The sequence below is a fragment of the Cimex lectularius genome, unplaced genomic scaffold, assembly GCF_000648675.2.
Source record: "Cimex lectularius strain Harlan isolate CLEC.00 unplaced genomic scaffold, Clec_2.1 scaffold354, whole genome shotgun sequence".
In the NCBI taxonomy this organism is placed as follows: domain Eukaryota; kingdom Metazoa; phylum Arthropoda; class Insecta; order Hemiptera; family Cimicidae; genus Cimex; species Cimex lectularius.
The window spans coordinates 243,199-267,500 of NW_019392907.1; the positions used below are offsets into that span (position 1 = coordinate 243,199).

Below are 24,302 nucleotides of genomic sequence, written 5' to 3' on the forward strand. Positions count from 1 at the left end.
TTAATATCTTTAATAAATTTTTATAGATTCGAAAAAGAGTAAATGAAAGATGAAAAAAGAGAGAAAAGATGGCAAAATTAATTTCTTGTAAGTTGTTAATATCTTGAAAATTTTAATGTGACGTAATTTACATTTTTGCATTATTGTTATTAACTAATAATAATTAAAATAATTTGAAAAAATATTGAAAAAATTCTTACTCAAGAATCAATATCAATCAAATTGCGATATTGACCACCCACCGCTTTAAAAATGTATTACAGTTGATCCTCTGTTTTAATTTACATGTTTACTTCTTTCTGTCCCGGTCTTCAAAACATTTGAATACAGTTTCACCGGACGGTATGTAAACATATGAGAACCGGTATACAAACTCTTTAGCCGGATTTGGTTTTGAATGATTTTCAATTTAATTTGAACCGGCCAGACGCCGGGGGAAGATTAGTAATCCGAACCAACCGACGCTCAGGAACCGTACACAGTCATGAGTCAGATAATCCACAGAGATAGTCAATTTATCCAATTAATATACAGCAGCTTGTTTATTAACGTCGTATTGCCATCGGGGCGGTGCAATTATTTCGGGGTGCATGGCAATCAAGCTGAAAATTTAAGTGCATAAACATTGGACATGCATGTCTGAAAATTTTAGTCTATATTGTACACCTATGTAAACTAGGCTGTCATGTAGTTGTAATGAAAATTCCATTAATATTTATTTTATTTTAACGATAGATGCGTCTTTTTTAAATGAAATTCTTTATTAAAATCTGCATTTTTTCCATATAACATCATGTTAATAGCAAAATACGAAATTTAAAAAACTAGTCGAAAAGTATAGTCCAGATCATCTAACAAATTTTCCTTAAGCCGGGAACACATTTACTTTCCCGATGCTACGCCATGCGACGCTACCCGACGCAAATCCAAACTCCGATTTTCCATAAGGTTGCATTATCCCCCGTGCACATCTTCCCGATGCTATGCCACGCTAACCGACTCGACGCTCTGCGATCCCACTGTCCAGATTTTCGTCGTTTAGCATCGAGTACAGTAGAAGACAAAAGAACCGGACACTCGTATTTTTATTCAAACTACATGTATTATTGTCATTATATTAATTACTAAAAACTTATTTTAATATAAACCAAATTAACCGAGATCAAAAATTCATTAGTTTTTCTTTAAAAAACTTAATTTTAATCAATCAAAACACTGGAATACCATTTTTTGATATAATGAATTTAACTAACAATTTATTACACGGTTTTGCTCATAAAATTTAACTAACAATTTATTTCATGGTTTTGCTCATACAATTACTCCATTTTCGTCGAGTAGCGTCAGAAGAGGACATTTATATTTTTTGCAGTATATTTCAAACTAAGTACATGTTATTTTGTCGTTATATTAATTACAACATGTTATTTTAATGTGAACCAAATTAAACGAGATCAAAAATTCGTAAGTTTAAACATTATTTAATTATGATAGTTAGTCAGAAAATTTATCAAAAACCGGAATAACTCTATTTAAAACAATTAAGTTTAACAAACAATTTATTACATGGTTGTGCTCATCAAATTTAACTAACAATTTGTTACAAGGTTTTGCTCAGAATTGAGCATTAAGAACAAAAGAGGCGTTGAGATTGTGATAGTGATTATTGTGATACACGCTGTGTGACTGTACGTGACGTTCGCTTGACTTCGTATAGATGTGCACATCCTACCAAAACGTGCCAAGGCGACGAATAGCATTGGGTAGCGTCGCATGGCGTTGCATCACGTAAGTGTGTTCCCGGCTTTAGAGTAAAATAGGCGTTGGAAAGTAGTAGTAGGGGGCGTCGGTGGCCGCAACGGTTTAGGCGTCCCGAGTTCGAATCCAGCGGCTTTGTATTCGAACCCGACTTACTTACAAATGGGCTTTTTTTCAAAAACACTGAGGGATTATATATGACCTCTGTTCTTACGAACCCTCGCAGCAAAAACAGGTAAGTGGATGCTAATGATTAATAAATAATGATTACCCATATATTGGAGTGTTTTTTCTCATATTTTTTGGCATTATAATAAAAGTTATATGTATACTTCAAGGATAAAGTACTTTGTATACTGATTATTTGGAGATCGTGAGATGCGGTCTTTTGTGATGTAGGTTTAGAAAAATTTTTTTTGTTGTTGTGCCAACGTTCCGATCTTTATTTAGATCATCTACAGAGGTCAAAGAGTGTGTCTTAGATGTGTCACAATTGATTGTTGAATTTGTAACACAACTGTGAAAATGTTTTTCTAAACCTATATCTCACCAGATCGCATTTCACGATTTTCAAATAATCATTTAAATTTGAATTAATTAACAGAAAAATAAATTTTAAAGTAATAAAATACACTTATATCATCACTTTTTACTATTACGTCTTGAATAAAAACGTAAAATTTACGGAGAAGACCCAAATGGCGATTACATAGACAGCTGAAATTCTAAACAATTTTCCTCACTATTATCACTAAGCAGTTTTAGCCTTAACCAACAACACGACACACAACCGTGACACATCTACACAGAAAACACATACTTGGAACACTAAGATGATCTAAATAAAGATCGAAACGTTAGCACGATAAAGAAAATGTTTTTCTAAACCTACATCACACCAGACCTGCATCTCACTATCCCCAAATAATCGTTAATTAACGGTCACTAAAAACTATACACAAACTTTTTTATAATACTTTCAACTGGCCTTTTAAACATATTTAATTGATATCGTCCCCTATACAAATCTGAGTTAGAGTTTAATTAAATTTAACAACATAGTTTAAACGTAAGCAGAGTATAAAGTTTTATACAACCGTCATTTCACGAAATTAAACAACCGGCTACTACTGTTATTCGGGTTGGTAAAAGTTAGTTGACTCCAAGCACAATGCCCGTGGTCCAGAATTAAAGCTAATACAGGAGTTTAAGGACGAGCAAAGCTACAATAATTAAGCCTAATCCTATTAAGTACAACTACTCCCTTTAAGTCCTATCTGGTAATAGGGCGTTTAGCGGCACAGAACACGGGAAACTAACTGGATTTAATAATTTATCACTATAGCAGAAATGAGAAAATAGGATTCGACTCTTTAATAAACAAAATATGGAATAAGCGATTGTTAGTTTAAGAAAAACCTCCCTTAAATGATATCAAAAAGACACAACTAACATTTCTTTGACAAAACGTAATTTTACTAATGTTCACATACTTTTCGATGCCTAATTGCTCAAACACGTCGGACAGGAATATATAAGGTTGCCACAAGACCTCTTGAACTTCGATCTAAAAGATATATTGTGCCTCTCTACTTTTAGTACAAATAACCAGCCAGTTTTAGAATAATTATCAAGTTCCATTCCCTGGAAAGTTGTCCTTTTTTGTAGGCCTGCTGTTTTTTTCTCACTTTTAGCAAACCCTTACGCCAGAATGAACACTAAAATGTGCACCATGGTCCATTATACCAGTCCTCTTATTCTACAAATAATTTCTTACGAGACAGTATTTAATCACGAGACCAACCACATAGCAAGTTTTATTTCAGTTTCCCTCCAGTAATTCTTTTGTCCGTTTTCCCCTGGTCTCTCAATTAATCTCTTCTTATGTGTCAAATGTGGGTATTGATCGACCATGATTTGAAACCAGGAAAGAACCATTTTTAATGTCTTTTTTCGCAATAATGTCACTGAATATTGCCGATTCCATGCAACTCCAGACACATTTTGCCTTAACTTCCCATAAAAACAAAGCTCCATTCCAGCCTTCCTGTCAGATAACAAGGCAATATTCTGAAAGTATCAAGTAGTAGAAAGTATCAATATTTTTATCTCTCTGACAGGTGGAAGAGTTGGTAAGAGTGGGTGAGAAAGAATGTGCGACAATAAGGAGAGAATATGGGGAGTTAGAGAAAGTGAGATGAGAGAGCTTAAACTATTGAAAGAGGGAGATAAGTGGGTGAGAGAAAAAAATTAAAAAGGAGAGATGATAGAGAAGACGGAGTGAGAAAGTGAAAGAGTGGGTAAGAAAGAGGGTCTATCAGTGAGAAGAATTAGGAAAAGAAAGAGGAGAAAGCGCATAACAAATGTAGAGGAGAGCGAATGAGAGAAAGAGTGAGAAGAAAGGGGAAAAATTTAAAGAGATTAATTTAAATAGGGAAGTAGGAAATATACATTGAAGAATAGATAGAGCAATTACGAAAGAATTAATACATAAATGAATATAAAAAAAATCAAATTGCACATTTAATTTCACAGTAACTTAAAGGAACTAACAAATTGGAAGAAGATCAATCTAACCAGGTAGTGGCGATTTAAATGATTTTTTTACTAAATAGAGATGAAATTTAAGATATCTACTACCATATGCAAAGTTTTTTTGAATTGTTATTAAAAACAATAAACCTACACATCAAATTGATGTGTGAATCTTTTAGCAATTTCATAAAGTCGGAATCCATAGGTAGATTAGATTTCCACTTTAGGGGCGACAAACAAAAGGCATGGGAGAGTGGAATTTAATAAGGGTGGGCCACACAATAACCGAACCTCATCTGGAACAAACTCCGCCTTTCAGATATCATATCGGTTGTATAGCAGCTATCAATTATTTCAAAAATGACTTTTAAAAAGCCATTAAAATTTAAATTAAAATGAGAAAGAAATTTTCGACAATAATTACGGTTTATTTAAATATCTCTAGAAAATAAATAGATAAAATATGATATAAGATCTAAACATCGTTTTATGAAAAAAAGAGAGCGAAAGGATTGTTGGCTCTGTAGATTAAGTTCCAATTCGACACCAAGAATAAAAACTGGAATACGCATTATAATATTGTATTTCGAGATAAAAGAATCTAATAACAGGACGCAAACAGGTTTGTCCCGTATTATCCAGAGAGGAAAACCTATTTTCCTGAGGTAGAAAAAACAACATAAATTGGTTCTGTCGAACCTTTCAGTGAACCTTCCCAGTCACTAGTAGATATGGATAAGGCAAAAAATTTATTTTTCTTTCCTTATAATTTACTGCTTTTATAAATAGACATCAATAAGATCTATAACAATAATGCACACTTTTGAACAAAAATTTGCAATTTTTCCAATGTAACCGATATGTTTTAACCATCTGTTGTTTCAATTAGTTCGTTTCCATGATGAAAATTATACCGCATCCCGATACCAATGCAATTACTTAAATGTCCGCCGGGTTTAAGTTCGTTTTGCCTAATGTACTGGCCGGGTAAAAAATAAACAGAAATGGAAAAACGCGTGTTTATTCACGGGGGCCTTAGCTAGATTGAACGGTTATAAATCAAAGGCCTTACCATTTATTTACAAATACGGAAAGTTTCGGAGGGCGGAAATCATATTCACCTGAATCGGTTTAAATCAACCCTGTTATGTATAAAGTTAATTTAAGTTGAGTAATAGAATTGGTTCATCTATTTGTTCAATGCATGAAGATGTTTATAAAATGTAATTATTTTACGTTCAAACAGGCAAAATTTGCAACAGGCAACAAAAACAAACTCTGCAATTAAAGAAAACATGGATTTAACGAATAAATAGACAAATATCTCAACTGATGATTAGATAGTTTAGTCGTTAGAATCTGCATGCAAATAGTTTTATATGTAAATAGATTGATAAATAAATAGATGGGTGGATGGAAAGTGACATTAGAGAAATTATGTGTAATTGTTGAAACGTTATAAATTTCATTTCAACCAAAACATTACATAAAAAGATTAATTAATTGAAAGAAGTAATTTGGTCAATAGACCACTAAATATAATGGATTTAATAAGTAAAAGGAACTATAACTTCACCAACAGCTCTCCGTGGCCACTTCATATGTCGCCGAGAATCGAATCCTGAACACACGAAATTTCAAAAATGGCAAAAAGGAGGGAAAATTCGAAAGGTTGTAGCTTGAGATGGGAAGTTGGTGTCCGCGTGGATCGAAGACACGATAGCTCAAATGATAGAGCAGCAGCGTATTTAGCCGAAGGTCGTGGGTTCGAATCCCGCTCGTGGTACTGACATTTTCATTTCAACGAGACAATTCAAGGAGTTATAAAGTTGAACTGTCGTACTATTTGTTTTTAATAGCAGCCGATGAACATCTAGTAGCCATCGCAGGCCTATATATATATATATATATATATATGTAGGGAATTAAAGGTCTCCCACAAATAAAAAGATAAAGATTTAAAGTTTATTGGTAAAGAACACATAAACAAAAGTAAAAGGATAACTAGTTAACATTAAAATACATTAGCGTAAAAAGAAACGTGTTCGTAGGACAGCGTGGTGGTAACAACTAAAACTGTCAGCTGGGACCCAGATAGAGGGGAGAGACAGAGTTCCCGCCATGTAGGGCCTCCGTTGACGTAGTGGCGGTCAACATCCTACATATATATATGTCGGAGATGAAATGGAATGCAGTGACGTATCTGGCTAACTGTGACGTCGTGACATAGTCGAGACAACGAGTGGATCACAAAGAAGAAGAAGAACAAAGGACAAAGTCAGTCAGTCAGTCGAGCAGTCGTGCCTTTGTCCTCACAGCGAGAGCATCGTCATAATTGTACTTAAATAAATAAACAGAGAGACAACCAAGTGAAATGGATCATTTATTACCCCGTGAAGACGGAGAGATTTCTCCTACATCAGAAGTGGGATCAGGATCTGATCTGGATCGACGGCCAGTAGCAGTTTCAACTTCATCTCAAGTTCCTTGGAAGGAGATTCTCGAGGAGCAGAACAGAATGGTTTCTCTTTTCCTTCAACATTTGCGAAAGGAGAGAGACCATTTTGACCTGCCGGAATTCAATCCGGAGTTAGCGGACTCCGACCCTAAGGTATGGTGCATGGCAGTTAACGTTCTGATGGACGAAAATCCTTTGTCGGGTAGGCCTCTGTTGGTAGCCTTAACAAAAGCTTTGAAAGGGAGTGCTGCGCAATGGCTGAATCAAGTCACTGACAAAACATTGACGTGGCAAAAGTTTAAGGAATTATTTCTAATACAATACGACGTAGCAGAAACTCCGACGGCTATCATAATGAATTTATTGGAAACGCANGGGGGGGGTTTCTTAACTTGCCAACGACTCGCTGTTGCCTCAGGTTGTCGAATTAATAACAAAAAACATAAATAAATAAATAAAAAATAAAAATTGTAATACACACCCATAATACATTAAGACTTTCACGCTGTACTCATTCGGCTAAAACGGCGAAAACCAAAGGACACACCTGTGGGACAGACGGATATGCTCGTCCGGCGACGTCGAAACATCCCATGATGGATGTTACGACGTCGCCATTCCCCTACACTTCAACACGAAACATTCTGGTCACGATCACACCCTTGGAGTACTCAATATTTCTCGGGGCATTTATATAAAAACCCTATTCACGCTAATGAATTACTTCCCTTATGTGGCATAGGAACCCACACTATTAATGAGTATCTTAGACAGAAGGACAAAAACAAAATGAAGGAACACTGAAATTCGCTCATTGGACACAGCAATCCAAGAATCTCTTAACCAATTTCGGAAGAAAAGAAATTACAGAATGTGTCAAAGGACGCAGGAACAAACTACGAATCCTAATAGGACACTGCAAGCTAAATGACACTTAAAGAAGATTGTAATCATCCAGGACGGCACATGCAGATTGTACAAAGAGGCAGATGTGACACCAACACATCTTACTAACAAACTATGCACACTAACAAACTAGCACTTGCCCGTAGGAGGAATTGTTTTGAGATGTGTGATGTGACCATAAAAGAACTTGAACCACTGAAACCGGGCCTGTAAATCAAGTTTCTTGATGAACTAGGACTCTCCGATGTGCTTAGGAAGAGAACGGGGGGGGGGGTAAAATAGCTCTTAAAGGGCGCAATATACTACACCCGGAATATTACATCTACATCTACATCTAATGAATTACTTTCTCTCTCCGGACACGATACCACCCAAGAGTTCTCAATATTCCTCGGGGTGGAGTATAGTCCCATCATTCATGCTAAAAATGTACACCTAGGCTTGAACACACAACTCATAAACTCACACTACACTGACAGGCCACCCTTCATATTTTTAATTTTCTCTAAAACAATCCGCCATTGATCATCTTACAAGAATATTTGGTCCGTTTTAAGGTAGTAAAGGTGGTAACGATAGAAGGTAAGTCCATCGTCATGGTTATAGATAATCGTTAGCGAAGTTCCCTCTTCAACGGGCCTTCCCTGCCCGGGAGATAGCAATTGCCGTCGGGAGGCAGAAGGGAGAGAAGAAATATGCAATTTCTCTCCACATGTTTATATATATACTTCAATGAGAGGCAGAAAACAGTGGCTACCCTTAATATTTTAAATTAACACTTTGACAATGCTTCATTACAACAATATTTCATCCGGTTAAAAGATGTGAAGATAAAGAAAACACAGATAAAATCGCCCAACTATGTTTAAATTCTATTTTGTAAATAAATCGTTGAATAGTCAATCTCTTTTTTTCTGTAAAACTTCTTCCTAACGTTCCGGGATTGATTTTTTTAATTTATACCGTTTTTAAGTTTCAAATTTATTTAAGTGATGGTTTTAAATGATACGGAATAATTTATTGTTTCTAGAATTCTAGCGTAGAATCATAGATAGCATTGTTGGATGATGGAAGAAGTCAAGCCATCCAAAATTGAGGATCGGAATAACCCGAGGTCCGACAAATAAATTCAGTTATTTCGTGACGAACAGAAAAACGAATCGAAAAAAAATTCGATGATTTTTCAACTAAATGACCAGTGAGAATCGGCACATATAAAAATCTAAACGGAGTATTTTCAAAATTACCCCCGTAAAACTCATATTGTCCCTCTGTGCGGGTAGGGGCCACGTTGGAAAACACTGGTGTTGTGTGAGGATGAAAATTTGAAATATTCGGTTGGACAGACCTTCCAGTAAAGGTGGCGTAATGCCGAAATGAGTTAACAGTCAAAGGTAGCGACATTGGGTGGACCAGGATAATCAGTGACCAACAAACAGACACTAAAATATTTATTTGAAGAAAATCTGCACGGACTGGTTTTAATTTGTTTAAGGATTTAAAAATCATGAATCAAAGGTTTTATTTTGAGGTATTTCACTGACCAAATTCAATGGGATCAGGGCACAAACCTGATCTTCATCGAGGGTCTCTAACAAAGGTACAATACATTACAAATGTGTTATCAGAAGTTGTTCCTTATATGTCACTGATTGGCGACGGTTTTATTTTTATACATTACAATGCAAGGCCCTTCACACCTAGGATCTTGATAACTACTTAATGGGCTTCAATTCAATGTTTGGCGTGGCCTGCTTCTACTCCCGACTTAAACTTTATCGAACACTTTTGGGCCGAGTTGCCAAAGAGGGTAAAAAGTCGCCCAGTGATGCCAGAGACTTTGAGGAATTGAAAACGTCGCTGATGTAGAAATATGATAATATTCCACAGAACTTATAAAATCGATGTTACGTCGAATGCAAGCGGTGTTCGACGCAAGAGGAGAAAATACTCCGTACAGAATTGAATATTTTCTTCATTTAGAAATGTGGTGTTTAGTGACCGTCAGTCAATGATTTTTCGGAGATCATGAGATGCGGTCTGGTGTGACGTAGGTTTTAGAAAAACATTTTCTTTATCGGGCCAACGTTTCGATCTTTATTGAGATCATCTTCAGGGCCTGGGATTTATAAACATTGTTTAAATTTTACAAATACATGTAGGATGTGAAAAAATAAATTTATACACTGCTAGAACTTTTAGATAAAAAAATGAATTTATACAATACTAGAAAATTTTAGATTGAAAAAAATGAATTTATACAATGCTAGAAATCAAAGAAGAATGAATCAAAAAATTTTCTAGAATTGTATAAATTTTTTTTAATCTAAAATTTCTAGCAGTGTATAAATTCATTTTTTTCACATCCTACGTGTATTTGTAAAATTTAAACAATGTTTATAAATCCCAGGCTCTGAAGATGATCTCAATAATGATCGAAACGTTGGCACGATAAAGAAAATGTTTTTTCTAAAACCTACGTCACACCAGACCGCATCTCAGAATATAATTTTCTTCATTGTTTTCATAGTAACATTTTTGGTCAAATTTTTCAACTCATTTTTAATGATAATTTTTTATTTAGGTATATCTTATATTTTTCTTTAAAAATATCTAGGAAACAACAAAAAACAAAAAAGTATAATGATTGCTAGTATGTACTAAAAAAATGGAGGGTGGCCACTTTTTGCCACTCAGTGGGTATATTTATTCCAGTCACATGCACAGGTTAGCAAGGACATATCAGCTCATACTGCATGCTTCTATTTTTCTGCATTGTAAACTATATTCAACACTTATTCTCCGAATTCATAATGGGCACAGCCTGCAAGTAACCGCGTATAAAGCTAGTTTGACCAGTACTTAGCATAGTAAATTGTTCTCAAGGGTCTTCAGCATCTGTAATTTTATTTTTATTATCGACGACCTTGGCAATACTAGTAGTCAGCGAGATCGGATTATAGCTCGAGGGTTTACTGGAGTCACTTGGGATCAGTATTACGATGCCCTACCATAGTTGAACAGATAAACGGAATTGACTAATAGAAATATACGCATAGATGGATCAAACAAAATACAATTATGTTTCTTCTATAAGTCTTTCAATTACAGACTCATATTTTGTTCATCGTATTATTGTATCATTTGTTACGACGTTAAGAGGTGTTGGTTGTTTTTGTCCATGTTATAAATCTACTTTGTAACTCTACAGAACTTAAAAAATTATTTTATATTTTATATTCAAAATATAAACATAATATTTTACTTGTTAAAAAAAGATGGTAAAACTGACTGAAGGTAGAAATCCGTCATTAAAGTCCTGTTTAAAAGATCTAAGGTAACTAAAAATTGTAAAACGATATTGCTTTATAATTATTAATTAAAAATAAATATTTGGTGTTAATTATAGACATATCAGTCTTTTTTTCTAAATATATAAAGCGTCCTGATCAATTACACCAAGATTTAATAAATTCCATCAGAAAAAAAAGCAATGGTGGCGATTTATGATCGCAATTAATATAAATCTATTATTAAAATATTAATTATATTATATAATATAAAAATCAATTATTTATCAAATTTCATTTATAATGTTTCTAATTAATAATGTATTGATATACTCAATTATTGTTTGGTTACAAATAACCGGCTGAAATAATAATTAAAACCTTAAAATCATTGTTCGATTGACATTAGATAAATCTTTAAGTATTGTAAGTAACCTAAAAACAAATGAAGGTAATTAAGTCCAATGCTTTTCTAAAACTATGAAAGACTTTTTCTTAATAAATGTCTCAGAAATGAATTCTCTATACCCTATTTTCTGCCCATGCAATTGTGAAAATAATATCTACTCGGTTAATCTGAATTTGGTGAAGATGTAGAACTTAATCAAGAAGAAATCAAAGAAGGAAAAATATATCAAAAAATATAAGAATAAAACATAATACTAACTCCAGTTACCTTTTCAAGAAACAATATTACTGTAATTTCCTTTTGTAAATATCGTTATATAGTGTCATTTCTGTTTCTTTTTGAAAAATAATTTTCATTTCGGCTGGTAAATTAGAGAAAAATTTGAACGATGTTAAGAAAAGGTAATGCAAAAGAATATAAACGTGTGTCCTTTTTAGTATGACCGAGTTTGAGGGAACCTTACCTTACTTGACATTCTACCATCGACCTAGTAAACTATTTATTCACCCAAACAAACGATTATATATACAAACAAACTGCTATATACAGCCCTACATACTCACGCCAATAAATACATCCCTCTCGCACACGCCAGCGAAACAAAACTCTAAGTACTACATACAACAACAAAAAATCACATATTACATATCTAACCTAATTGTCGACGGTGTACTCAGTATTGCACCGTCAGCACTCACGTTTACATTAGTAAATAAAATCACTCTTAACACATGCTAGGTAAAGAAAACTATGTACAATAAAACATAAAATACATTTTTCCATTATTTCGTTGTGCGGGTAAGTCACAATTATTCTTCCTTCGTTAACTTTTCGATATTCGGATAAAATTGTTGAACAGATTATATATAATTTGATTTAAAACTGTGTACTTACTTTAACAGTATGATAAAATGCCGGTTAATACTTCATTAGTACTATCGCCTATTATCATTTGGTACTGTACAGTATAACCTGGCTATATAAATATATTATTCCAGTATGAAAATAGCAAAAGGGCGATTTGATCGCACTGATGAAAATTTCCAAGTTTCTAAACTTACTCTCAACCATTATTAATTTTGTGATTTTAATTAAATTGGTGTGTTATGTTCTTTTATAAAAGTCGACCCCAATCCTTTTACATGGGCATGAAATTTTCTCCCTTATGCAATTATAATTCATACAATTGTCAACCCGTGGCCTGAATTGCCATCAAACGCCTTAGGAGAAACAGATAAACCAACTGCACGGACAGATTTACGACAATGGAAGACCTACTTGTGCAATTGTCGGCGTTTGTGCAACACGAAAGTAGGCCAGCGGAAATTTCTGTCGTCCGTTAATGGAATTAATTAAAAAGACTAATAGCCACAAACTTTTGAGAATGTAAATGTAGTTATAACGTGTTTAGAGAAATTTCAAGGTTACAGTAAAAAATAAAAATTGATGAACTATTAGGAATTCTCCATCTTTGATGGTTGGATTGTTTGTTACAAAAAATTGACAAAGAATAAATAATATTTTTATGATTATTTGGAGGTCGTGAGATGCGGTCTGGTATGACGTAGGTTTTAGGAAAACATTTTCTTTATCGTGCCAACGTTTCGATCTTTATTGAGATCATCTTCAATGCCTGGGAAAAAAAGGTTAAAATTTTACAAATACATGTAGGACGTGGAAAAAGATATTTACTTTAGATAAATATGTTTTGGACGAATTTTACTTCCGTTTTTCTAAATTAAAAAAAGTGGCATGTTCGGTCGAGAAACCAACATAATTTTTACCGCAGTGAATCTTTATTTTTCTTCTCTTTCTTTTCTTTTTTTCCTTCTCTACCCTGAAAAATTATGTGAAACGCTACTACTCCGTTGGATATTTATTCCGAGGCAGATTAGCGGGTTTTGTTGAAGCCGGAGCGAGTGGTTTCAACTTCTTTTCGTCTGCGGAGCCTGATGAAAAAGGGTTCTATTTACATGTTTTTATAATGAAATCTTGGCTACTCCCGTGTCGGAGGGCATGTTGATTAAGTGGTAGCCCCGTGTCCTCATCACTTTTTCAAAGCGGTGCCCCCCGACAAAAGAAGTGAATGCGTTTGCTTGTTTGCTTTATGAAATCATACGAAAATTGATGTGTTAGTTTGTGGTGTACGAGTGTAACGTAAGAAATGTATCCATGTGCATGATGTTATTATTTATTCTGACGGATAAAGTGAAAGGATAACTCGATTAATTTTAGAAATCACTAATTGTATTATCAGTGTGCATGCAATTGTATTATTAGTGTGTTAGTCTACGATTCTAGAAAAAATGATAATTATTAACTAATTAGTCAAGTTGCGTAATACTCGGACCATCTAATTTCTTCTCTGTTTTACAAAATTATATTTTAAATCCAGCTAAGTTAATGTTTTCAAAATTCGTTAGGTAAAATTGATCTCTTTGGTATAAACTCGGCAAAAGAAAAGTCATTTGTGAAGAGGGCGTAATCAGAGCAGTGATAAATGATCGGTGGTACAGTAAACAAGAAATTGCCATCCGGCTAGGACGAGGTTAATCTTTAAAATACTTAGGTGATACATGGCATTAGAGATAATTTTCGCTATCCAAGCCAAAATGTCCTAAAACTACTCATGTCTGATTATTTATTTAAGTACTCTTCGAATTTAAATTAGAATTGGCTTAACTTAACAGACACCTATTAGCGGCCAGAAACGTCGACATCTTACCCAAAACATTAAGACAGCTGTCGGAATATGAAATTTCTTCCTATGATGTCCAACTTGACGCATCTGAGTTCAGTATGTTCATTGCTTATATATAAGTCCAGATTCGGCCAGTTGGTTCACTCTCCAATAAATGGAGAACAACAAATATATAAGAGAGTGAACCTTCAGTTTGCAACACATCATAGGACACGGTTAAAAATTTGTATATCGTTTCCCGATGAGTAAAGAGGGGAACACACAATCCGACGCATTGTTTCGTTTTGGTATTTTTTTTTTTGCTTTTAATGCATTATTGTCAGCAAGACCATGTAATAAATAGCTAGTTAAATTTTATGTCCAAAACCTTGTAATAAATCGCTATTTAAATATGATGAGCAAAACCACTTAATAAATTGTTAGTTAAATTTTATGAGTAAAACCGTGTAACAAATTGTTAGTAAATTACATGAGCAAAACCATTTAGTAAACAGCTAGTTAAATTTTATGAGCGAAACCTTGTAATAAATTGTTAGTTAAATTTTATGACCAAACCGTGTAATAAATTGTTAGTTAAATTTTATGAGCAAAACCTCATAATAAATTGCTAGTTAAATTTTATGAGTAAAACCATGTAACAAATTGTTAGTAAATTACATGAGCGAAACCATTTAATAAACAGCTAGTCAAATTTTATGAGCGAAACCTTGTAATAAATTGTTAGTTAAATTTTATGACCAAACCGTGTAATAAATTGTTCGTTAAAGTTTGAGAGCAAAACCTCGTAATAAATTACTATTTAAGTTTTATGAGCAAAACCACGTAATGATAATTAAATTTTAGGAGTAAAATCGTAGAACAAATTGTTAGTTAATTTTTATGAGCAAAACCATGTAATAAATAGCTAGTTAAATTTTATGAGCGAAACCTTGAAATAAATTGTTAGTTAAATTTTATGAACAAAATCATGTAATAAATTGTTAGTTAAATTTGATAAGCAAAACCTTGTAATAAATTGTTAGTTAAATTTTATCAGCAAAACAACGTAGTAATTGTTAGTTAAATTACATGTGCAAAACCGTGTTAAAAATTGTTAGTTAAATTTTATGAGCAAAACCATGTAATAAATTGCTAGTTAAATTTATTCTATCAATCAATGGTATTCCGAGGTTTTAATAAGTTTACTGCCAAACTATTATAATTAAATATGTTTTATGAAACATCATCAATTTTTATAAGCTTAGTTTGGTTTACATTAATAAACAAATGTTGTATTTAATATAATGGCAAAAATATATATAATTTGAAATGAAAATATATTTTGTCTTCGACTGCACTCCACAGGACTCGACGAAAATCTGGACAGTGGGGAGCTTGGTTTCATCATACAATCTTACGAAAAATTGAACATTGGATTTTTATATATATATAATTGTTTTCTTGCGGATTTAGTAGATCGGACGCTTTTTGGATGAACAAGGGCTTGGCTTCTGTTCTAAATACTTCTTTAGCTGCAAATTTCGCATCGATCCCATGCACTGTGTAGTAGTCAGTCCGATTAGAAAACCTAATAGTCGTGGATGGTTTCTCAGGTAAATTTCTAAAATAGGAAATGAACAATCTCTGTTGACAAAGGTCGAGGGAAAAGTGATTTTTAGTAGTCATCCTGATGTTTTGGAATGGTTCCTCGATATCTTTTTTCCGAAATAATTTAATAAAACATAAAGATGTACTGACAATACAGAAAACATGTGACTCTTGAAAAAGGGCTTATCCGTTCATCGTCAAGCAACTGGTCTACTCACTACAGAACAACTTTGAAAATAGGTGTATTTTTTCCCGATGACAGAAGAGAAGGTGTATGAAGAAGACCGTGATAATATTATTTTCAGGGAAAGTACTAGTGATAATGTCTATCCTTAGGGCTTCGGCTTCTTACCATCATCACTGGTGGCTCTTTATAATTTCGTACAAGTTATGATGTTACACCATTCATTGAAGGTGCTGAGAAGTAGTATTCGTACGAGAGATACGTGGATAGACCGAACAAAACGATCTAACATGCAATGACGGCCGTTATGTCACATAGATTGATAATTTCTATGCAATGCAAAGTTCTACCGAAGCAAGCTTGTCAAGTCCTGATATGAACCCGATAAATGCACCTGTTGAGCATGGATGTAATAAGGCATTTTACAAATGGGCAATTTACGAGTTTAATTGTAAAGTTGATAGAAGAATTGAAAAACAAACAATACTGCAACTGAAGGGATGAAATTAAGAATTTAGAAGTAGAACATTTTAAGCACGTTTAGAGACTGGAGGAGCAAACACTAAGTTCTGAATAAAAGTTGAAAGAATGCGTTTTTTCCATTTGTATTATTTTTCAAGTTTACTTTTTTCCTTTTCAGACATTAAAGAAGTAATTTTTTGTTACTTTTGTCTTTTAACATAACTTTTTTAAACATAAAATGAATTTCAGACAATGCCATGACAGTAATAAAGTAATTCCTATTTTACACGAGGTATTTTTTTTTTTTTTTTGCCTTATGGTTTAGCATATTGGCCAAGTCTCTAAACTTCAAGATTAAAATGTATACTTTTGTTATATTATATTACTATATTATTTTGGGATAGAAGTTTAGAGAGAGAGGAAATTATTTTGGGATTGCGGGTAAAAGAGAGTATAACGGATATTGAGGTAGGAAGAGGGATATTATTAGAAATGAGAGTGTTGTAGAGGGACTCTCGGTTGATGGAGGTATTGGAACAGCTAGTAAAATATGGTCGGAATCAGCTGTGCACGAGGGGTCGCAGGAACAGTAAGGAGAGTCTAGGATATTTATTTTATAGAGGTGGGAGGGAAGACAATTGTGGTTTAGGCGAAGCCGAATTATAGAGGTGAGAGAATGGCGAGGACTATTGTAAGATCGGAACCAAGGGAAGGTAGGAATGATAGGTTGGATGAATTTATAAAATTTTCCTTTTGTGCTGGCGGAGTATTCGTTTTGCCAACGGAGCCTGCAGTAACTGTTTATGTGGGCTCTAAGATCTCTAAGGGAGATAATAGAGCAGGGAATGCCAGCGGAGGCCGCAGATTTGGCAAGCCGGTCCGCTTCATCATTAAATTTGTTGTTGCTGTGGCCTTTAGTCCCAATTATGTGCACTACGGTACCTCTATTGGTTAGTTGAATGGTGGTGTTAAATATATGAGATATTAAAGGGTGGTTAGAATTGTGGATATTGGAACTGGCGGATGGGACACTCTTACTGTCGGAAAAAATAATAAGATTATGGGGATTAATTGATTGGGCATATTTTAGAGATTCTAGGATTGCTAGGGCTTCAGGGGTGAAAATGGAGGCAAAGCGGGAAAGTTTGAATTGTTTTGAGAAGGAACTAGCTGGGATATGGAAGGCTGCGCCCACACCGTTGTCGGATTTGCAACCATCTGAATAAATGGCTAGAGCCTCTTCGCAATAGCCCCTACCAGATGCCTCCTCAATGTATGGAGGGAAGGAGGACCAGTTGGAAATAGAAAGGGGATCGGGAATAGCAAATTTGTTAGGGACCAGTAGTGGAAATTGATTGGTAAGGAACTTCGGGTGGTTGGACGTTGGAGAAACAGAGATAATCAAGTGGGAAAGTTTCAAAAAAAGTGTAGATAGCAAGGGGGATTTCTTGTTCCGCCAGAAATTGCTGGTATTGGAGGCAGTAGCAAGTTGGCGGATGTGGAGGACAGTGGGGTGGTTTTCGATTAGCATACGAGAGGATAAAAATCTACCAGTGACTAGGAACCTACGATGGGTGAGAGGCATCTCCTTAGCTTCCACTTGAAGAGCGTTAGTTGGCGTGGATCTTATAGCTCCCAAGATCACTCTGAGGGATTTATACTGGATTTTGTCTAATTTAGGCAAATGAGTTTTTGCAGCATCTCCATACAATGCAGATGATCCATAATCCAGTCTTGAAAGTACCAGTGCTCTATAGAGAAGAAGTGCAATGCTAGGGTGTGAGCCATAGCGAACTTTAGTAACACACCTGATTATGTTTATTGCTTTTTCGCAAACATCAACCAGGTAATTGATGTGATCCCTCCATAGTAGCTTACGGTCAAACATGACGCCAAGGAGCTTGAACTTGTCCACAATTTTAAAGTTATAAGGAACTAATTTTATATTATCTGCTAAAGGAGTTGTACGTTTGCGAGAGAAAACAGTTACAGCGCTCTTAGATTCAGATAGGCTAAAGCCATGGTTAAAAATCCATTCCTTTAGAGAGGTCATTGCTTCAGTCATCTCTTCTGTAGCCTGATTCAAGTTACGATGGGAACAGTATACGGTGATATCGTCTGCAAACTGAAGAGTTTTAATATTTTGATGAAATTGTTGATTAAGTGAAGACGTATAAATAGAAAAAAGAATAGGACTTAGTACTGCTCCTTGGGGAAGCCAATAGTTTTATCGTAATATTTGACTAATATTCTTCTATTGGTAAGCAAGTTTTTGACGGCCATAATGATCCTCGTAGGAACTTTCATGTCCCTCATTTTGTTAATCAAAGTAGTGATATTGACACTGTCGAAAGCGCTAGATAAGTCAAGGAAGGCCGCTAGCACATAACGATTTTGGGAGAAGTTCTCGTATATATCAGATGTAAAAGAACTGAGGACGTCAATGGTGTTGTGGCCCTTCCTGAAGCCATGCTGGATGACTGGAAGATTGTAATTAGTTTCAAGCCACCATTCTAGGCGTGCCTTTATCATTCTTTCGAACGTTTTGGCGACTACTGAAGATAAAGCGATAGGTCTGTATGAGTTGGCTGAATCAGATGGTTTTCCAGGCTTAAGAATTGGTCTAATTATTTGGGTGGTCCATTCTGGAACCTTAATATCGTTTATCCAAATATTATTAATGATGTTAAGCAGTTTTGTATGGGCGGAGCAACATTTTTAAAGGGAAGAGGGGTAGAGGGGGTTCGAGGCTTCTTAACAGGCGTTTTTCGATAGGAACGTCGGTAGGAAGAGCGGTCTTCTTCTAATGAAGGATATTCAGAGAAAGAGAGTGAACTGTTAGGGACATCACTTTTCTTATTGGACACTGGCAGAGGCCTATAATTTATTGAAACAGCCGAGGCATAGGAAACTGCAGAATATTTCTTTTTATTTTCATTGAAAACCTGAATATATACTGGGCAGTCTTTGCTATTAGCTAAGTGATTAGCTGAACAGTGAACACATTTGGGAGGGGTATCGGGATTAGAGCAATCTTTCAATAGATGTTCCTCACCACAGCTGAGGCATCTTTGCTTCCCCCGACACTGGGCTGCAACATGGAAGTAACGCAAGCAATTACCACCCTGACGGACTGGAGGAATATAGGGTTGACCTCTGCAAAATCCACTATAAATTGCTATATATTCAGGGAGCTTCTGGCCCTGAAATTCAACTAAACATGTTCCAAGAGGGATCACTTTAATACATTCTTTTTCTGATTCATATTTTTTTAGGCGGCTAACCGATAAAGGAGAAATATTAGAATTCATGCTTTGTAATAATTCGTCATCAGATAGATTAAGGCTAACACCTCTAATAACACCTATTTTTCTAGTTAGGAATAGAGGTATGTAAACAAAAAGATTTTCATTTTTTAAAGTTTCACATTCAGTTAAATAATTAGCTATATCACCATTAATTGTGGTTATTTTTATACGATTTACACCTGTAGAGTGAATGTCCAGAATATTATTATTATTTAACCTGTTATTGTTTTGGAACAACCACTTTCCAAGCAACATAGGATGAGCCTTACCAACGTTACCTGTCTTTCCTTCAATAAAAACAAAATACGGACCTTTATCATCAGCACTAAAACGGTTTTCACTCAGCTGCTTTTGTCTCTCAAATTTTTCAACTTCTCTATGAGCCGTTAAATCAGCTTTAGTTATATAAGAAATTTTAGAGTATGAATTAGGTAGTTCAATTAATAACCTTTTGTTTTTATTCGCATTGGAAACTACAATCTTACTACTCTTTTCTTCAATATTTTCAAAAATATTTTGGAATGTTATAATTACATTGTCTTTCTGAGATTTAAGTTCAGTTTTTAGGTCCAGATTTTGGGGCGGCCCCCACTATCTAAAGACATTTTGTTAGTATGAGAGGGAAAACCCTCTCATAAATGTTGGCCACTATCGAAACAAGAATTTAATGGCAATTAGTATTAAATTATAGAAAATAAAAAATAAAAAGTGTGGACAAAATGGTTGTAAAACACAAAGTTAATAAAATAAGTTGAGATACAATCTACTACTTATCATATAGAATAGCCGGGTTCAGAGAGCAAGAGATAAGATGTTGACTACTTCACTAACAAACAACAACTGAGGACACGAGGGTTATCTTCCAACTAAGGTTGAGTGTCGCAGACCAGAAGTCGTTACTTTAAGATATTTCTTGCAAACAATTTTCAATGAAAAAGCCGTGGCCTCTACCTGGGATTCGAACCGCTAGTTTGGCAAATACGAGTCGGTCGTACTAAACGTTCTGCCACGGCGGTCTCCAATCACCATGACACTAATATTTTGAATAATCTACGTACTGATTAAATTTTGTTGTAGAGTGTAATTAACCAACAACAATAATGAATAAAAATAATTCAACGATAAATTATTTTCCAAACTATTGTATCTGCATACTTTGCCTTTATTTTGATTCCTCTCGGATTTTACATACAACAACAAAGTTTTAATTTGAATCTGACAATCGGTCTTCAACTTTTTAAAAGGACTCAATCGAGATTGAGATAGACTAGATACGGATCGTAGAAAAGAAAATTCGCCGCAATGAAACGAATTGTCATGTTTATCCCTTTTTTCAACCATTAAGGGGCATGTTTAATTTTTACACGTATTACACTACTGTTCAAAGTTTCAAAAACTGAATTGTGATCTGCGGTTAAAGTTATCCAAGTGAGATACTGTGGGACCGGTCAGTCTGCAAAACGAAGTGACTTCGCCAAGTTAGCACTAACTTTTAATTCAGCCAATAAAACGTTAGCACTAACTTTTAATTACGTTAATACTAACTCACTATACATTTAAAAACGTCCCGGATGATAGCGTAATGTAAGAAATTAGACATTTTTACATTACTTTTAATGTGATTTTATGTTTATGATTGCTCTTTACGCATAAAATATTTTAAACGGCCAGTTATTTAGAAACTTATTTAATAGTGAAAAATTAATAATTAGGAATATAAGTGTTCAAGTACACTGCGAATGTCCAGACAAGGAGTTAATTCACTCAATAATAATTTTTTCTTCACAAAAAAATAAAGTAAACATCCATGCACTACCCCTGTATTGAGGTGAATGAGATAGAAACATACATACTTAGATACTTGTACAGATATTGGATGTACAGTGTACCTCAGAGAACGTGAGAAAAAATTTTTCGGTGATAGTTCATCCTATTTGCAACAATTTCCAACTTAGAGTCTCTATACCTATCTTCAGTCCTTGACGAGTTGCGATTTTTTTCGTTAGTTTGTTACTTAACGTTACTTAAGAAAAACACAAATATACCATCAGGGCTACCACTGTTTTGGTTTCAGTATTAAATTTCCTTCCACCCAAAATTGTCGTAGCCCTGATGGTGTATTTGGGTTTTTCTCAAATAAAGTAGCGTTTCCATGGGTCACTAACAAACAATCGTAGGAACTGAAAACAGGTACCGAGACTATACTTTGGAATTGTTACTAATAAGAAGTACTATCGCCCAAAAAAATTTCGCGCTTTCTCTGGCATACCCTGCATAAATAGATGGAAATATATATGGTTTTATTTATTCACGCAAATTGGGGTCTAATGGACTTTTCTTACAAATAACTTGAGTTATACATTTTACATTATAGATATATTATAATGTAGGCCCTTTTGGTCTTTGTAATCTTGTTTTACAAAGAAAAAAGTTTTTTGTCATTTTTTTGTACTAAAAATTAGACAACATAAATAAAAATGTTAATAAGTTTATAAAATTATAACACAAGTTTATAAGATGTGTAACAATAGAACAAAGAACAAAACATAAAACTAAAACAAATACAAATAAGGTTTAAGACAAGATTTATCTATGTAAATAGCAAAGTATGGCAACTACAAAACTAAAAGAAGAAAACATTAATCATTCAAAAATACTTTTCTGAAATAATTCTTACAGAACATTGTTGTTTACGAAATTTTATTTTAAATGTAAATATTTATGTATTAAGTAATTTTTGTACATAAATTTAAATTGACACAATTCTGTTGCATTTTTGATTTCAAAACGTAACTCATCGTATATTCATATGCTTTCTATAATAAATTAATATAAAAAAATTTATTTTAACCTTGGTATAGTTATATTATTAGGAGAAGGTCTTACATATGTATTATGGAAACTATTAGTGAATATGATTCGTTCAGCTAATGTTCTTATAACTTTTTGAACTAATATAAAAAATTTTGTTTTAATCTTGGTATAGTTATATTATTAGGAGAAGGTCTTACATTTATATTAAGGGAACTATTAGTGAATATGATTCGATCAGCTAAAATTCTTGTAACATTTTTGTTTTATTAATAATATTTTTGTTTTTTATTAATGTTACAAGCAATAATTTTTGAAGATCATCGATTTTTAAAATACTTAGTACTTTAAATTTATCATACAATCGGTCACCATATATAAGATTGAGTATGAATCTTATACAAGTGTTTAACACTCTTTGTAAACTTATTATATTGTTATAACTTGCATTGGAATAATTTGAAAAATACTTCGGTATAGTGCGGTCTTATTAACGTTTCGTAGAAATATTATTTTAGGTGAATACATAATATTTGTGGAGAGAGAGAGAGAGAGAGAGAGAGAGAGAGAGAGAGAGAGAGAGAGAGAGAACTTTGGGTTAGCGCGTGTGGGTTTATGTACGATTACGCGCGTGTGGTTTAATTAATTTCCGTACGTGAGTTTTTTCTGGTGACCTAGTGTTGTTTGCCAAAAATTCCATTTCCCTACAAATAGTGATAATACAGCTTGAAAACTACAAAAAAATGAAATTTAACTATAAACAGAAAAACATCAAAGATCGTAATTTTGCGTACGGTGGAAAGAAGGCAAAAATACAAAAATGGAAACTTAGTGGGGGAAAATTTAGATATGGTTTAAGGTGGCCATTCACGATCACTCCAAATGGAACCGCGCCAAGCCAAACAGGNCATTTGTATCCTTTGTTTTGAAAATGTCGACCAACTGGTTGAGGATCGAATTTCTTTTATTTCTATCGTGGTAATATAATCATTGTCCACCACTTTCATAAACAAGGTAAACTTTCATACAATAAAGAATAAGCGTTTTTCACTTTTTGAGATGTTTGCTCAGTGACAGAAAGACGGAGACTGCGCCAAAAAAACGAGGGTTTTCTCCTTCACGACCAGGCCACAGTGCCAAAATCCCCACCCTCCACGCCAGGTTTTCCCATTCATTAACGCGCCATGCCGTCGTCGCGCCGTAGATATTTGGAGAGGCGCGATGGAGTTTGGTCCTGCACAGCCGGGCACGCCAGTTCAGTTTTGCCATTGACGTGATTTTTGGAACGGCGTCGCTCCGTTTGGACTGCTAGGAGCGATCGGGAATGGCTACCTTACCACCAGGTATAACCTTGGCGCTGCCTTGTCATCCAAAATAAATTGTAGAGCTCATTTGGAATAAACACATACTACAGCTAAGAAAGGAATAAATTATGCACCGAAAAACATCCTAAAATGAAATAGTGTTCCCTTGCTTTCAAACTAAAAGTATTTTAGGCCGTTAGCAGAACTCTAATGTATTTCAGTGGGGAAATTTTGGGGTTTGTGCAAAACGATGTGGTTGAAAGTTTTACTAAGTCTTTTATAAAAATGTTTGCACTTCCTGATTTTACTACAAACTATATTTTGTAGTTGGAAGGTGGACATAAGGAGCTGTTCCAGTATACGTTATCATTTCACTTCAATTACAAAAAATGACTTTGGAGCTTGCTAATTATAGCATGCCTTTTATAATAGCTAAAGAGGTTATAAAAAAGCAAACTCACTGCTATAAATAGTGCACAAACCTGGATAGTAAATTCAATTTGATAAACAGTGCACAAACCTGGCTAGTAAATTGAATTTGAATATTCCCGATGAAATCTTTGAAAAACCAGTAAATCTAGTAAAGTTT

The 24,302-nt window shown here is 34.2% G+C and overlaps 1 protein-coding gene across 2 annotated transcripts in view; it reads left to right on the plus strand.

Annotated features, from left to right (window-relative positions):
* Positions 1-1,874: 1,874 nt before the first annotated feature.
* Positions 1,875-24,302, plus strand: part of LOC106673044 (venom serine protease-like) — a 40,139-nt gene continuing 17,711 nt past the window's right edge. Inside the window, exon 1 of one of the 2 annotated variants that reach the window (XM_024229249.1) lies at positions 1,875-1,993. In XM_024229249.1, coding sequence (XP_024085017.1) covers positions 1,956-1,993 — 38 coding nt within the window. In that variant the 5' untranslated portion in view covers positions 1,875-1,955. The remainder of the gene's footprint in view (positions 1,994-24,302) is intronic. The other variant, XM_014404962.2, reaches the window with a different exon arrangement.